The sequence below is a fragment of the Hyaena hyaena genome, unplaced genomic scaffold, assembly GCF_003009895.1.
Source record: "Hyaena hyaena isolate Hyena2069 unplaced genomic scaffold, ASM300989v1 scaffold_548, whole genome shotgun sequence".
Taxonomy (NCBI): Eukaryota; Metazoa; Chordata; class Mammalia; order Carnivora; family Hyaenidae; genus Hyaena; species Hyaena hyaena.
The window spans coordinates 1299950-1317265 of NW_024081181.1; the positions used below are offsets into that span (position 1 = coordinate 1299950).

At 46.1% G+C, this 17316-nt stretch overlaps 1 protein-coding gene across 2 annotated transcripts in view; it reads left to right on the forward strand.

Annotated features, from left to right (window-relative positions):
- DYNC2I1 (dynein 2 intermediate chain 1) overlaps positions 1–17316 on the forward strand; it is a 61681-nt gene that overhangs the window by 10086 nt on the left and 34279 nt on the right. For both annotated transcript variants that reach the window (XM_039255855.1, XM_039255856.1), the window contains exons 4-10: positions 2012–2103; positions 4016–4324; positions 7586–7662; positions 10490–10544; positions 14901–14978; positions 15495–15711; positions 16739–16841. In XM_039255855.1, coding sequence (XP_039111786.1) covers positions 2012–2103; positions 4016–4324; positions 7586–7662; positions 10490–10544; positions 14901–14978; positions 15495–15711; positions 16739–16841 — 931 coding nt within the window. The remainder of the gene's footprint in view (positions 1–2011; positions 2104–4015; positions 4325–7585; positions 7663–10489; positions 10545–14900; positions 14979–15494; positions 15712–16738; positions 16842–17316) is intronic.

Consider the following 17316-nt stretch of genomic DNA (forward strand, 5'->3'; position numbering starts at 1 on the left):
AGGGGGGAGAGAGAGAGAGAGAGGAGAGAGAGGGGGAGAGAAAGGGGGGGAGAGAGAGAGAGAGGAGAGAGGGGGGAGAGAAAGAGGGAGAGAGAGGGAGAGGGAGAGAATCCCAAGCAGTCTCCACACTATCAGCGCAGAGGCTGAGGTGGGGTTCGATCTCACAAACCGTGAGATCATGACCTGAGCCAAAATCAAGAGACAGACACCACAGCTGAGCCCTGCAGGCGCCCCACAAAGAGGAATCTATTTACGGGACGTGTAGGGATTGTTAGAAGCATCGGGAAGGCTGGGACCCTGGTTACGAAAAGGACGGACACCTAGCCCTTTGCTCCTGTCCTGTCGCCTCCTGCTGGGGCACCGGCACACAGCCCAGCGGCGGTGCAGCTCGGGCTGTGAGCGCTCTTTTGTTGGGTGAGGAGTACTTAGGGGTGCACGTACAGGTTAGCAGGGTCACCACTTCGTAAGTTTAACAGCAACTATCCTACTATCCGCTGCTTCTTTTAAGGATTATTATATTGATGCTCTTGATATTTATTTCTAATGAAATGTTTTTTGTTCTCAGATCACTCTTTTGTGGTTGCTCCCTGACCTTAGTTTTTCAATGCATTATTGATACGAGTAATCGTACGATTAGACTCTGACATTCCTTCCCCTTCCTTGGCATTACTGTGCCCTTCCCCATCTCCTCTGAGCTTCCTCTTCTGTGAAGCGTGGCCCTGCTCTTTGTACGACTTCTGCGTCTGCCACTCCCTCAGTGACTGCACCCTTTCTCGTGATTTTATATACTAGTCCTCCATTCCTGACTTCCAAGTTTGGGTTCCCAGCTAGGTTTTTCCCTGAGTGCTGGGCTTACACACTGTCTTGTCCTCTGATGTCTGATGGATGTTGCAAACATAATGGGTCCTGAACTGAGCTTCTAAAATCCCCACAAACCCTACTTCCCCAAAGCCTGACCCATTGTAGTTGATGCAGCTTCACCCTTCCCTTCCTTGGGTTGGAAAACGCAGGAGTCACTCTGACCCCACTTTGTCCTGCAGTCTCCCGCCACCTGGCCCCTGACCCCGTTTGGATCTCTTGTATCCCAGGCTCCCAGAAAAGCAGTCAGTGCCCCACAAGGACTTTATTTCCATGTTCTCTGTTTAATTTTGTCCTCATCTTTTGGAATCTTGATTCTCTCAAATTTAAGTCTAATGACTTTTTTTTTTTGTCTGTACAGATTCAAAAGTGAAACTCTAGTTTGACCAGCAGGGAGACACCTCAAATTGTGGGTAGGGGTGGGTGCCAGTGGGCGGGCTGCACGCTCTCCTTGTCATCGGGGCCTCCCCCATCCACTGTGCCCTTGGCAGTGGGCGCCAGGAGGCCGTGGGCTGTGCAGCTCCCATGGCATCCCTGAGGCAGGTGCTGCTTTCTTTGCAGCCAGTCACTTGGTGACCAGGCCAGTTTTTCTCCGTGGCCTGGACTTTGCTTCCCTGAGCCCCTCAGTCAGTGGCCAGGAGCTCAGGTGGCAGGTGTATTTGGGCTGGTGCCCCCTCGAGTTTCCAGCGGGCTAGCCTGGTTCCCTCCATGGCAGTTGATGTTGTGATCTCCCTCTTCAGCCCATTTTAAGTTTAGATTTTAGAACTTTCTGTTCTTTAAAAATTTTCTTACTTATTTTTGAGAGAGAGAGTGTGTGTGAGTGTGCAAGTAGGAGAGAGGCTGGGAGAGAGGGGGACAGAGACAGAGAATCCCAAGCAGGTTCTTTGCTCGTTGCGGAGCTCAGCACGGGGCTCGATCTCATGAACTGTGGGATCACGACCAGAGCCAAAACCAAGAGTTGGATGCTCAACTGACCGAACCACCCAGGTACCCCTAGAATTTTCCATTTTTAATATTGGAGGATGTGTTTTAACTGAAGACTCTGTTTTCATAGGTGGTTGCAATATGTACAGTGAAGACCGCAGACGATGTTAGAAGATCATTGTGATGTGCGAAAGTTTGGGAATATTGAAAATATGTTCCCTTTCCATAGGCAGCAAAGCGAGAGCTGAAGACAAGGAGAAGAGAGACGAAGACTCTGAACGGGGGGATGAAGAGAGGGAGCGGCGGTACCGAGAAAGAAAGGTAGGCTGCCAGCCCAGGCCCAGGGCAGGCGCTCGCACAGGAGTTTTAGAAGCAGTTTGGCTAAGTGTTGTAACAGGATTCAAGGTCTGAGGAAATTTGCCTCCGCTTTTCCCTCACACACGTGATGTTCTCTGATTCCAAGAGAAGTACATGGTGATTTTGGAAAATTTAGAGAATCCAAATGGTAGGAAGAAAATAAAAACAAATTTCACCCAGAGACAATTATTGATAATATTTAAGTATTTATCCTGATAGAGTAGATTTATGTATGTATTTGTGTGCATATGTGTGAATACACACTTGTTTTCTTAACGTGGAGTTTTATGAACTGTTTAAACGATACATTTGGAGCATTTTTCTAAGTCCTGTTTCTCTATAATATTATTTTAGTGGCTGCACAATATCACATTCAGTGATATGGGTGTGTCATAGTTTTCTTGGCACATCTGCTTTTTTTGGACACCTAGGCTCTGGATGTTTTTTATTATAAAGACAGGCATGGGGCAAAGTCTTTCATTTATTTGTAGTTATTTTCTTCTGATCAATTTCTGGAAATGAGCTTGCTAGATGAGGGTGATGTAAACTTACTCCATCTCCTCTACAAAAACGCTGTGATTAGTTATATCGTCAGAGTATAACGCTCCGTGTCCTAGGCAGCCGCTGGACATGATTGTAATTTTTAATTTTTGCTGATTTGATTCTGAACAAGGGCGCACTTCTTAGCATGTTATGAAAGGGTTTACTACCCTCTTGTTAGTTTTTCCCAGTGGCAATTGCTTCCTTTCCTAACAGAGCATCTTATTCTGAGAGGACTTTAAAGACGAGCTCCTCGCTAGTTATTTATGTTTCCGTTTCTGTTTTGAATTTTTCTCGTGGAATCTTTGTTTTTACAAGTAAGTTTAAAGTTGTGAAGTAGTCAAGTCTGTCCTTCATTGCTTTGGTTGTTGTGTGATGCTCGGAGAGCCTTTCCCTCACCACCATTATGTAAGTACTGCCTGTATTTTGTTTTGAGTTGTCGTAGTTTTTTACCCCTGAAGTTTTTAATCCCCGTAGAATTCATTTTGGTGACAGGTGTGTGGTAGTAGTCTAACCTTACGACCGAGCAGTTTGCCCACGTGGTTTTCATAGGAAAGTTGTCCTGGCAGAGGTGAGCAAAGTGGGAGGGAGTCGGGTGAAGGAGAGGAGCCGGGGCTGCCGGGCGGCCACAGGAGGGGTGGCGGCAGGGGGACCACGGGGACAGAGCTCTCCGGCTGTAGCGCGAGCAGTGACAACCTGTTTGCTGTGAGTAGAGGAGGCCCTGGGTGGAAGGAAAAGGGCATTTCCATTTGTGGTCCTGTTGAGACCTACTGATGATGATCCTAAAAGCTGGGGGCCAGAAATATGACCCACTGACAGTCTGTTCTGCAACAGCCACGCGTCGCCATGTGACAGAGGTCACCCGTTATTACTGGGCACCCGCAGTGGTTTTGGGGCTGCAGGGATGGGCCATGTTTTAAGAATCTCCCTGTGGGGGAGCAGACGTGTGAGCTGCCAGTGACAGGCTGGTAGGCGCAGGGTTCGCTGCTCACAGAAGTCACACATCTCACGGGCGGGAGCGTGGGTCTGTGGAGCGCAGGATGCTGTCAGAGTTGGGGAGGAGGTGATGAGAATGACGGGGAGAGGAGGGGTGCACTTGCCACGCTGAGGGGTTTGCACGTGCGTTCCACCTGAGGGTGAAGGCGGGTGCACCGTGTTGCCTCTGTCCTCTGGGTTGTGTGGCCAGCAGCAGGTTTTTCTTTCCAGAAGCACATCTTCAGGGTCCGGATGAAGGAGTGAGCAGCAGCACGGCTCCCGCCGCCTTGGTCACAGCAGGTATGAGGCCAGCGGCCGTGTTCCCTGTGCTCACGTGGTTTTCCCCGGGTCCCCTTCACAGCTGCAGTACGGCGACAGTAAAGACAATCCTCTTCAGTACTGGCTTTACAAAGAAGGAGGTGAGCGGAGACACAGGAGGCAGAGAGAACCAGATCGAGAACGGAAACATGGAGAAAAAAGCAGCACGAGGGAAAAAAGGGACAAGTACTCAAAAGAAAAAAGTAATTTGTTCACTGACAAGGAAGGGGAAGAAAGACACAGAGAGAGGCGGCACAGGGAAGGCTCTCACGTCGATGAAGAGCGGCACCACAGCACCACGGGGAGAAGAGAGAGGTCGTCAGGAGAGGAGCCGAGGAAAAGAGAGTCCAAGGTACCACTTCTGACGCTTCACAGCCCTTGTAGCCGTCCTGAGACCAACTCTCTTAGAGCAAGATGTCGTGTGCCCACATGACAAGACGCGTGGCCGAGAAGTAGTAACCTCAGTAAAAACGTGGTTCAGGGCAGGGTGCCCGACACAGAGATTGCTGACCTGCTAGGAACTAGGAAGTCACATTTTCTGATTGTATTGTGAATGCACTTGTAACGTCTATTCAGAAATCTCTCATAAGACTCAAATTTTGAAACATTAAAAAGGAAGATATCTTTAAGTGGAAAGTAACTGAATAGCAAAATGTTTGAATCAGAAATAATGGTATTAAGTTTACAAAAGAGACCACAAAAATAAAGCCATTGCTTGCGAAGGGTCTAATAATTATTGCAATTGCCTAATATTTTCCCATACCAATTGTAGTTTTTATTCTCATGTGTATACTTTTTGCTGTGTTGTTTTTCCAGACTCTGAGGCAAAGCGATTTCATTTCCTGCCCTTGGCAGTGCTCCCTGTCAGGTGGGAGCAAAGTGAGGGGCAGTCTACATACTCTGGGCGCCCGGGTGGCTCCGTTGGTTGAGCTTCCGATTTAGTTCATGTTCATGATCTCACGGTTCATGAATTCAAGCCCCACGGTGGGCTCTCCGCTGTCAGCACGGAGCCTGCTTCGGGTCCTTTGACCCGCACTCCTCTACCCCTCCCCCGCTCGCCATCTCCTGCTCAAAAGTAAATAAAACATTTTTAAAAAGTTAAAAAAAAATATTCTCTTCCTCTGTCCCTCTTCCCCACTCACATGTGCTGCCTTTCTAAAATTAAAAAACAAAAAGAGTTGTGAGCTCTGCTGACTGAGCCATCCAGGTGCCCCCTCCTCCAGTTTTGTTTTGTTTTAAGTTAATTTATTTTGAGGGAGAGAAAAAGAGCGTGAGCATGACCGAGCAGGGGAGGAAGGGGTAGAGAGAGAGAGAGAAAGAGAGAGGGAATCTCAGTCAGGCTTTGTACTGTCAGCTCAGAGCCTGACTCAGGACTTGATCTCATGAATCATGAGATCGTGACCTGAGCTGAAGTCAAGAGTGGGACGTTCAACCAATTGAGCCCCTGGTCCCCCGCTCCTTCAGTTTTCAGGGATGCAGAGGCATGAGTAAGCATAATAATTATAACAAAGTGTCTTTGAAGGGTAATACTGAGCAATACTGACTTGTTGAATCCCGTGGCTCCATCCCTCTGTTAACCACCGCTGAACATGGATGTGCTCCTTTCTGCTTCTGGGGTAGTGACTTCAACAGGGCCTAGTGGGCATGTGTTAGAACCTTCCTGACCAGCCCACACCGCTTGGGAACAAGGCACTGAGCTCATGACTACTTTTTCTTTGTTTTCTTTATATCTAGAAAAACATTAAATCATAATTTTTTCCTACCCTACCACTACTGATTTCATTTTTCCCTCTTCCAGTGTATTTAAAAACTGATGCCAGGCTGTTCTTCCTGTTGAACATGTAATTATACTTTTCTCTAATTTTGGAAAGATTTTTTAAAAAATGTTTTCATTTATTTTTGAGAGAGGGAGAGACAGCGTGAGCAGGGGAGGGTCAGAGAGAGGGAGACACAGAATCCGAAACAAGCTCCAGGCTCTGAGCTGTCAGCACAGAGCCTGACGCGGGTCTCAAACCCACAAACCGTGAGATCATGACCTGAGCCGAAGTTAGACCCTTAACCGACTGAGCCACCCAGGTGCCCCAAGGAAAGATTTTTTAAAGAATTAAAAAAATTTATCCATGATCCCACACTTAGAGATAATCCATTTTCTAATGAATGTGTATACTTAAAATTCTTTTCCTATATATAAATGAACTTTATAAAAATGCAAAATTGAAATCATGCTTTTTTTTCTCTTTATTCTGGAAAATAAATTAGAAAACATATTTTTTAATGTTTATTTACTTTTGAGAGACAGAGCATGAGCAGGGGAGGGACAGAGAGAGAGGAAGGCACAGATTCTGAAGCAGGCTCCAGACTCCGAGCTGTCAGCAAGTTCGATGTGGGACTCAAACTCACAAACCCTGCGACCATGACCTGAGTTGAAGTCAGACGCTTAACCAACTGAGCCACTCAGATGCCCCTGTAAAATAATTTTTTTTTAAATGTTTTATTTATTTCTAGGAGAGAGAGAGAGACAGCGTGAGCAGGGGAGGGTCATAGAGAGAGAGAGACATAGAATCCGAAACAGGCTCCAGGCTCTGAGCTGGCAGTCAGCACAGAGCCCCACGCGGGGCTCGAACCCACGGACCACGAGATCATGACCTAAGCGAAAGTCGGACGCTTAACCGACTAAGCTACCCAGGCGCCCCCCTGTAAAATAATTTTTAATAATTGAGTATTTAATGGCCATCTAGTATTTTTTCATATGGTCATAACCTTATTTATTTAACAGGTAACCTAATATTGAACTTTCAGGTTTTTTGATTTCATAAATATTCTGTGATGAACAGATTGAAAACCTTAATACATCTTTGATTGGTTTCTAGGAATAATTTCCCAGAAGTAGAATTTATAGGTTGAAGAAAGAATTTGAATATTTTTAACTGTTTTTAAGGCTTTTGGTACATGTTGTGTATTGCCCTCCAGACTCTTTCTCAGTGAGTGATTTAGTCCTGCCTTTCTCCTGCTCTGCGCTCTTCAGGGGTCAGTCCCCAGGTCTGGAAGCTTTCTCTGCCCTAGGAGGCCACTTCCTGGGCCTCGTCACCAGGCGGCTCTCCCTCCGGGTCCCCCTCTCTGCAGGGCTTGGCTCCTGCCAGTGCTTACTCAACAGATGCCTCTTTTGCAGTGACCTACCTGGATGTGCTGGTTTGAAATCTGATGGTTTTAATTTTATTTTTACAAGTTCTCTTAATTCAAGAGAGGATTGTTTACATTCTCTTTTCTGTAGGTGGATGGATCTATGAAGTAGCCACATTATGTTTGAAAGTGCATAATTTTAAGCAATGTAAGGGACTCGTCAGATTTATCTGAAAGTAATGTAAAATTAATAAGTATAAATTTCTATTACTGAGGTAATGTATAATCACCTTTTAGACAGCTTTCCTCATCTTCCTTACATTAAGTATGTAATTTACTAAAGCTAGCTAGTAAAAACAGATATTTTAAAAGATACATGTGGTGAAGATGCTTTTGTTGAATTTTGAGTCCATACTTGTTTTACAGAGTTTACTAACTACAGTTACTCTACTATGATATATTAATGAATGTCATGGAATTTTCTGTTTCATAGAACAGTGAGCACAGAAATCGGGGTGCAAGTTCAAGAAGAGATCCGAGCGGCAGCCAGGAAGGATCATGCGCTCTCTGGTGACTATTATGTGCACTGTGTTTCTCGAAAAATGCTTTAAAATGATTGTTTCTTACTGGTCCTCATTAGAGCCAGTAAATGAGAGTGAAGTATGAGTGTACTTATTTACTCTTGATAGAACCCATCGAAATTATAAACTAGGGGTACTGAAGGAGCTTGGAAACCTGTTATAAATTATTAGTCTTATTTTGCTTTTCTTAAAAAAAATTTTAACATTTATTTATTCATTTATTTATATTTATTTTTAATTTTTTAAAAAACGTTTATTTTTTAGAGAGAGAGAGCGAGCACGTGAGCAGGGGAGGGTCAGAGAGAGTGGGGGACACAGAATTCAAAGCAGGCTCCAGGCACTGAGCTGTCAGCACAGAGCCCGACGTGGGGCTTGAACTCACAAACTGTGAGATCATGACCTGAGCCCAAGTCAGACGTTTAACTGATTGAGCCACCCAGGTGCCCCTCTTATTTTGCTTTTATAGTGTCTGCTCATACAAACTTGGAAAGGTAGCACCAACTTTGTAGTGTGAGCGTGGGGGGGAGGGCCCCCCCTGGCTGGCAGCACAGCTGCCAGAAAGGCCGGGGCGTCTGCGGGCAGGCTCCTGGCCCCTTTTCCTGCCAGCCGGGGCCCCCTGGCCAGTGTATATACGTCAGAGCACAAATTAAATACGCCTTCTTTGGCCTTGTCACCTTAGTGAGAGGCAGGGTGGACACCAGGCTGCTGGGGGGCAGGTCTGCCTCTGCTTGGGGTGTTGGGAGGCCCTCATCCTTTCTCCACTGGTAAAGTCTACTAAGGATACTTGTTTTGTGTGGGTCTTGTGAGGGTTACAGATTAGACTTTGTGTGTAACGTCTCATTTTGTTTGTAGGCTCTAGGCTTTTTAAAAGTTTTAATTTAAATTCCAGTTCGTTATCATACAGTGTTCTGTTAGGTTCAGGTGTGCGATGCGGTGACTCGGCACTTGTATGTCACCCGGTCTTCATCACAAGTGCACCCCAATCCCCCACCCAGCTTCTCTCTGGTGACCACTAGTGTGTTCTCTGGTTTGTCTCCATTTCCTGGTTTTTCTCTCTCTCTTTTCGTTTGCTCATTTGTTTCTTAAATTCCACATATGAGTGAAATCATATGGTGTTTGTCTTTCTCTGACTGACTGCCTAGCGTACTCTCTGGCTCCATCCATGTTGCTGCAAATGGCAAGGTTTCATTCGTTTTTATGGCTGAGTAATATTCCAGTGCGTGTGCGTGCACGTGCGTGTGTGTGTGTACACCACATCTTTACCCATTCATCACTCGGTGGCCACTTGGGCTGTTTCTGTATCTTGGCTGTTGTAGATAATGCTGCTGTAAACAACAGGGTGCATGTATCCCTGAAAAAAAAATTTTTAATGTTTATTTTTGAGAGAGAGACAGAGTACAAGCAGGGGAGGGGCAGAGAGAGAGGGAGACACAGAATCTGAAGCAGCTCCAGGCTCTGAGCTGTCAGCACAGAGCCCGACGCGGGGCTCGAACCCACAAACTGTGAGATCACGACCTGAGCCGAAGTCGGACGCTTAACCGACTGAGCCCCCCAGGCGCCCCTGTACTTAGCTCTCTGAGGAGCCTGCACCGTGTTCCCCGTGGTGGCTGCACCAGGTCACGTTCCCGCCAAGAGTGCGCGTGGGTCCCTTTTGCTCCACGTCCTCGCCAAAGCTTGTTATTTCTTGTGTTGTTGATTTGAGCCATTCTGACAGGCGTGAGGTGATAGCTCGTTGTACTTTTGAGTTTCTGTGATAATCTGTGATGTTGAACATCTTTTCACATGTCTTTTGACCATCTCTATGTGCTCTTTGGAAAAATGTCTATTCATATCTTCTGCCCATTTTTTATTTGGATTATTCATTTTTCTGGTGTTGAGTTTTATAAGTTCTCTATCTTTTTGGATACTAACCCTTTATCTGCTATGTCATTTACAAATATCTTCTCCCATTCCATAGGTGGCCTTTTAGTTTTGTTGATTGTTTCCTTCACTGTGCAGAAGCTTTTTGTTTTGATGAAGATTACAGATTAGAATTTATTGTAAACTCTTTTTGTGTGTAACCTCTAGATTTTAATTTGTTCTCTATGGCAACCATATTTGGTAATTCTTTTTCACAGATCAAGGAAACACAAGTTAAAAGAAACCTAAATTTTGAAGTTTGAGCAAAGTTAGCACTTAATCCTGGGGATACAGGTTCCTAGACTTAGTATTGCGGACCTGCTGGGCTGCCTGGGGCTTCGGCTCAGTTTTCTGGTTCTTTAGACCACATGCTGTATTGAATTGGTGAATATAGGTTCTGAAAATGAAGAATCAATTTGAAATTCTGAAAGTCTTAGTTTTAGGTCCTAAGCAACATATAAAATGTGATTAAAAAATAGAACCTATTTCAAGTTAAATCTTTGGGAAATAAAGATATGATAAGCATAAAGTAATATTTGGGATTGACTAATAAAATTACAGGAGTTTTCTAGATCTCTCATAAGGATATAGAGTCATATGTAGAACTTTGTTAAAACACATAATTTCTTCTCTCTACTGAAGGTACTTCCTTTCTAGGATTGCTGCTATAATGGTGAAAATGTGGGAAGATCTTAGTATTTCTTGTTTTAATGAAACAGGCTTTGTACGTTTGCCAGTCTACAGCAGTTCTTCATATCAGATATTGATAAGAGCCTTCACTGAAGTGTAAAGTGTTTTATGTTTCAAGTCTTTGTTTATTAATTTTGATCTCAGCATTCAAGAGTTTCATTATATGGAAACCAACTGGACTATAAACTATTAAAAAAATTAATTTTGAATTTGATCATACTTTCTAGGTATGCAGAGAGTTTAGTAAGAGAGAATGGAAAAGATAAAGACTCAAGAAAGAAGGTAAGACATTTATGTTTATTTTATTTTTAAGTTTATTTATTTCGAGAGCAAGAACGCGAGCAGGGGAGGGGCAGAGAGAGAGGAGGAGAGAGAATCCCAGGCAGGCTCCATGCTTTCAGTGTGGAGCCAACATGGGGCTTGAACCCACAAATGGTGAGATCATGACCTGAGCTGAAATCAAGCCTCGGATGCTTAACTAACTGAGCCACCCAGGCGCCCCATGTTGATTTTACTATGCAGCAAGATTAGCCATGAGTCTGTTTGTGATTCCCCTTGAAAGCAGAGCCCGAGACAGGCCATGCCTGCAGAGGAGTTTGTTCTGAGTGGTAATTCCAGGAGGGCATAGTAGACATATTTAGATTAAAAGATTCAAATGGATTGAAAGTAGGACACTGGACAAGGTAAAGCATCAGATGGCAAGTGTGCCAGAGCGCGAGTGCCTGCCCTAGTGTCAGATGGAATCAACTCAGAGACAGAGTAGTGAAGGACCTGCATGGTGATGCAATAATTGGCTCACAGGAATATATCACGATTATAAGTGCACGTGCACCTAACAGAGGGGCCTTAAAATACAGAATTAAAGGGAGAAATAGAGAATTCTACAGTGGCAGAGCCTTTGGCGCCCCCTGTCGCTGGCGGATAGAGCAACAGTGTCTCACGCAGAACCTTAGGCTGCTTACAGGAAGGGACGGGCTCCTGGAGACATGAATCATGAGGCTGCCTCCAGAAGAGGCTGGAAGTCTGGCAAACGAATTACGTCAGTATTACAGTCTTCCTGCAGGGACGCCGGGGCTCAGACCTCGCTTGCAAGCTCTGTCCTACAATCGCCTTCACTCCAGCACACCACCCACAGCCCTGCCCTCCCGCCGAGGTCTCGGTGCTGGTGAGCTGTTCCTAGTCTTTGCATTTCAGCCCAACATCGTAATTCCCATAAGAGTCTTCATGGGGATGATCACTGTGAGGTGCTGGGCTCTGGGCTTTTATCATCCAACCATTTTCTTAGTTTGTTGTTTTATTATAGGTAATGTGGCAAGCAGATTTGGGTTATTACTTCTGAAGAACAATTTTTTCTGTCACCTTCTTTGGTAGTTATCTGAAACCCATGCTCTGAGATAATCATCTTTAACTTTGGTGCCAAATTCTTATGCATCTCTTTATTCCATGTACAGACACAGAAACACATATAAGTTTACATAAATTAGATCACACAGCATGTGTTGTTTTGATGGGGGTTTGTTTTATTCATTCAGTTTTGGGGCTGGTTGGAGAAGTCCCCACCAAGCTAAAGCCACAGCTAAGGAAAAGGAGTAAGCCTTACAGAGACCACTTCCCCTGTACTTTTTCCTCTGTGTAATCTTTTACAGCCTGTGCTGACGCATCTGTTAGGGAACTGGGGACCCCGTTTTTCCTCTGTGCGCGCACACCTCCACCCCCCGTGCAGCATCCTGTTTTCCCCAGTGCAGACCTCCTTCACACTTGGTATGGATAAATTCTTGAACTAGAGTTGTTGGATGAAAATAATATAGATTTTTTAATGTTTTCCTTCTATCTCCCAATTCTTTTCATGAGCTCTACATTAGCACTGTTCATTAGAGTTGTAACACGCACCACGTCGGTAGTTATAAATTTTCTAGTAGTCACATTAAAGAAGCAAAAAAGAAAGTTCATTTAAATAAGATGTTATAATCAATATTTCTGAAATATCTTTTCAACATGTAATCAATATAAAAAATTATCAATGAGATAGTCTACGTTATTTTTTTTGCTGGTGGAGCGAAATGGGGGGGGAGGGGCAGAAACAGAGGGAGATACAGAGTCCAAAGCAGGCTCCAGGCTCTGAGCTGACAGCAGATCCCGATGTGGGGCTCGAACTCGCAAACTGCAAGATCGTGAGACGAGCTGAAGTCGGACACTTAACTGACTGAGCCACCCAGGCGCCCCGCGAAATTTTTGATATATTTTTTCCCTGAAAGATTCTTGAAAGTATTTGATAGCCTGTTTTGGCTTATGATTAAGTCATGTGTTTTGTAGCATCGACGCTGAGTGTATCTTGGTTGAATTCGTCAGCCTTATGGAAAGCCTGCAGTATGCCAGAGCAATTTCCGGGGCGCACGGGGAAGCCCTTGTTCTCTTCCCGGGAGCGCACTGTACGGCCCCCAGTTTTGCGCACCGAGCAGTTGCGGGCAGTGGTGTCTGGGACCTGTGCCCCCCCTGGCGCCAGTGAGCACAGCACGAGTGGAAGCCAGCCCTCCCCGGCACAGGGCCGCTGGCACGAGGGAGCAGGTCCGGCAGTGCCCTCATCCGCGGGGCGCATGCCTGCGGGGGCGGCGGGCTGGAAGCAGATGACCCTCTTTTCACGCACCATCAGAGGCCAGTGGTAGCCCAGCGCTGCGTACGCCCTGCTCACTCACCTCCTGTCACCTCATCTCATGGGCATCTCACCACCTCACATCATCACAGGGGGGGCGAGTGCAGGATTGTGAGGTATTTTGAGAGAGACACCAGAGTCACGTAACTTTATTACAGGATATCATTATGTTATAATTGTTCTCTTTTGTTATTAGGTATTGTTGTTAATCTTTTACTGTGCCTAATTTATAAATTAAACTTTATCACAGATGTGTATGTATAGGAAAAAACATGGCATATGTACGAGTTGATACCATCTGCAGTTTTAGGCGTCCATTGGGGATCCCGGAATGCATCCCTGTGGCTAAGGGTGGGAACCACAGTCATTATCCCCATTTCTCAGAGGAGAAAACTGAGACACAGGATTACTTGCCCTCAGTGGCCTTGTTTATGCACCTCGGGGCCAGAACCCAAGTCCTCACCTACTGAGGGCAGCGACTCTGTGGGGGGAATGGGTGGGCTCTGTGGCTACCCTGACCCTCTGTGCTGCCTTCCAGCAGAGCCGCCTAGAGGGCTCCGAGGCCAAGAAGTGCAGAAAGTGCAGAAGGGAGAGCACGTCTTTCATATTTTGCCAAAGACATGCCTTTTCTCATGAGACTTTGCTTTCATAGTGCCTTTTTATTAGAGTAATCATTCCTTTTATTTATTTATTTTTTAATATTTAATTTTGAGAGAGAGAGAAACAGAATGTGAGTGGGGGAGGGGCAGAGAGAGAGGGAGACACAGAATCTGAAGCAGCTCCAGGCTCCGAGCTGTCAGCATAGAGCCTGATGCGGGGCTCAAACTCCTGAAATATGAGATCATGACCTGAGCCAAAGTCAGTCGCTCAACTGACTGAGCCACCCAGGTGCCCCTCATTATTCCTTTTAGATAGCAGAACATTGGTATGAAGGGAAGGAATAGATTTTAATGACATTTAATTTGCACTTGAGAGTCGTGGGTTGTGCCGAAGGCATCTTGGTTATAGGGCTGGAAGAGGGTGACTGGTTCACTGTGCGTGAGCTTGGACACCGCGGCTTTCCTGTCGGAGAGAGCAGAAGGTTATGCAGAGAGCATGGCAGGGAAGAGGTTCCAGCTAAGTGAACAGCCAGCCTTCTCATCATTGCTCTGTATTTAAATCTGAGAAGGCTGAGGAGAATTGAAGAAGTCAACTAGAGACCTCTCAAAAGATGCAATTCATTATCAGTGAGACAGAGTCAAGGTAACAGATAACTTTCAGAAATGTAAGCCAAACTAGGGAGATCAAGGAAATGGCACTATCTGCTAATAAGAGGAGATCGTTCCAGAACTGCTTAGTCAGGCAACAGGCACTCAGCTTAATGCCACTGGTGAAGGGGCCGTTGGGCTCTGCTGGTGGTGCTTTATCGTCATCGTCCCTGGCTGGGTTTGAGCTCTGCAGAGAAGTGACACATCGGCCCTGCTGTCCCTTGGAGGAGAGGCTGGCACACCCTGGGGGTGCGTTGCTTGCTGGGGCGTGTGTAGGTGTGGCGTCGGGTCCTCGTGAGCTGGAGCAGGACTGGGCGGCGTGATGCCAGCAGCGAGCACGCTTCCTGCTGTAGGACTTGGTGAGCCCCCTGGTCAGCCCCAGGCCTGGAGGGACCAAGCCACCAGGCAGGCGCGCTCTGGTTCTGCGGGGCCGGGGTTGGCACAGCCCGTCTGCCCTCGGCGAAAAGGAGAGGGACGCGCTGAGCACATCCTGTTACTCAGCTCGTCAGAATTGTTCAGTTGCTCAGAAAGGATGAGTTCGTTAAATTTTGTCTCTTTATGGTCATACTGGTTAGCAAGGTATTTCTTAAAGAATTTGAAGTTAGGATATATTAGTTTTATAAATACATTTTAAAATTACCAGCATTAAATGAATCTTAGAAAACATATTTTCCTAATCTATTTGCAAGATTCAAATTTGTTATTGAATTTTTTTGTTATGTGTTTGGTTTTTACCCCTAGGAAATTGAAAAGGAAGACACTGATCTGGAAAATGCTGGAGCTGATGAATATACAGCTTGTGTTGAAGATGATTTTGAAGTTCGTATAAAAGTTAAAATCTTTCTCGGCTTAAAAATAATTTGTTCTTAAAATCTGCTTAAGTACAGTCACTTAGTAGCTTTATTTCTCTCTTTTTGGTGCTTTTACTCCAACGGTGTTTCATTTAGGCTTGTTACCAATATGACGCGAGTGAGTAATTTCACAGTTTAACCCATTAAGGGCACCACATTCAAATGTGTGTGTTTGAATGAGTATACATGTGAGTAAATGGTGTGTACACTCTCCCACTCTCAGCACAAGGACGTTTGCATGCTTCTGTCGTCAGCAGCTGTGAGTGCATGTAAACCTACACGGCGCAGCTCACTCTCAGAGGACGCGGCAGCCGTTTGTACAGACTTACAGCTCAGCAGGGTTGAAATCAGTTAACTATAAGATTCTTTCTTAGCCATAATGAACATTTTGTCTGTTTTAAATTCTAATGTGTATGTTTTGTTTCACATGAGTATTTAAGGTCAGTTTGTCTTAAAGGTTCCAAAGTGTGATTATTGTTTGTAGGACTACGAAGATGACTTTGAGGTTTGTGATGGAGAGGACGATAGCTCCAATGAACCGGAACCAAAAGAGAACATCGAAGAGCTTCCTCTGGCTAGAAAAAAGGAGATACAAGAAGTTCAGAAAGCCATTAATGCAGAGAACGAGAGGATTGGCGAGCTATCCTGCAAACTGTCCCAGAAGCAAGGTCTGATGGAGGGTGACAGGGAGGCAGACACAGGTGGGCTCATTGTCTCTCAGGACAGTGGGGCGCCTGAGCCTGCTCGGCCCTCGTGGGCGGGACTGCTCTAATGGGGGGCAGATGTGTGAGCGCCCTGTGCTCCCACGGCGATGCCGGGCCATGGCACCATGTGTCAAGGCCCATCCTTGGGGAGAAGAGCAGCACATGACCCCGGTCAGCGCCTGTGGCCTGCTGGTGGCTGCGCGTGCCTCATCCTGTGTGTGCTCGGGCAGGAACCGCCAGTCCTGGATGCGGCCCTTCTTCCCCCCACCCCGTCTGCAGCACGTCTCTTATTTTCTGGGGCCACGTCTCTGACCTGTCACAAATGAAAGTGTCAGCGGGAGGCTCAGGTGGTGGCTGCGGAGGGCCAGCTCGGGGAGATGGGCTCAGGAACGTGCCCACCAAACCGGCTTCAAGAGCACCAAGTGAGGGGCACCTGTTGGTTAAGCATCCGACTTCAGCTCAGATCATGATCTCACGGTTCACGGGTTCGAGCTCTGCGTCGGCTCTCTGCTGACAAACAGCTCAGAGCCTGGAGCCTGCTTCACATTCTATCTCCCTCTCTCTCTGGCCCTCCCCTGCTCATGCTCTGTCTCTCTCTGTCTCTCAAAAATAATGTTAAAAAAAAAAAAGCACCAAGTGAGCCCTTCTTTCTCAGGGTTTTTCTGTGCAAAATTAGAAATGTGTCAGCTCGAGAATTCTTGGCATCTCCACGTGATCAAGTCACTCGTAAGAGTAGGAGTCAATATTTTAGAGTCACTTAAAGAGAATAAATAATAGTAATTAATACAGCTAATTATGGTTAGTAATTAATATGACGTGGTCATCCAAGCGAAGGTTAGGCCGCGTGATTATTATGCTCCCATGTTGCACCTGCTGCAGAGATAGCAAAACTGAACCGGCGAGTGCTGATATATAGAATGTTCTTCAAGTTTGTGGCGAAACCAGGGTCTCTGAAGCCAGGGAACCTGTCCTGCGTGAAGGAAATATTTCAGTTGTACAAAATAGCTTTTCTTTTTTTGTATAGATGCAAACAGTTCCCCTTCCAGAGCCCCTGTTTGTGGAATTTTCATGGATTTTGCAACAGCCTCACGCCGTCAGAAGAGCCGGACTCAGGCCCTTAAGCAAAAGTAGGTGTTTTGGGAATTTGGGAAGGGTATTATGGAATTTTAATATACTTCAACATACTTAAAAAAAGTGGAGCTTTTCTTTATTACTTTCACTGCTGCCTTTAGGTACATTTTTAAATTCGTGCTCCGCTTGTCCGTGGTCAGATACCATGTTCCTCATTAGGTGCATGCACTGCCGCGTGCTCCTGCGGCTCCCGGGGGCCCTGCCCGAGGTTGGCCGGCGCGGGGTACGGCCACACGCTCCCTGAGTGGAATGGGCCCGGCCCCATCTGCCTCTCCGTGGGTCACTCCCACTCAGGGTACATCACCTCGTGCGTTGTTCCTTAGATGAGGAAGCTGAGGAGCCTGAAACTGTTAAGAGTATACCGTGACGTGTATTGGGTGTGATTTTCCTTCCCTGCCTCAGGCACTGTGCTGCCTGCGTGCTAACTGCTTGCTTCCGTCCCTGAAGCCCCATTTTGTAGATGAGGCGAGT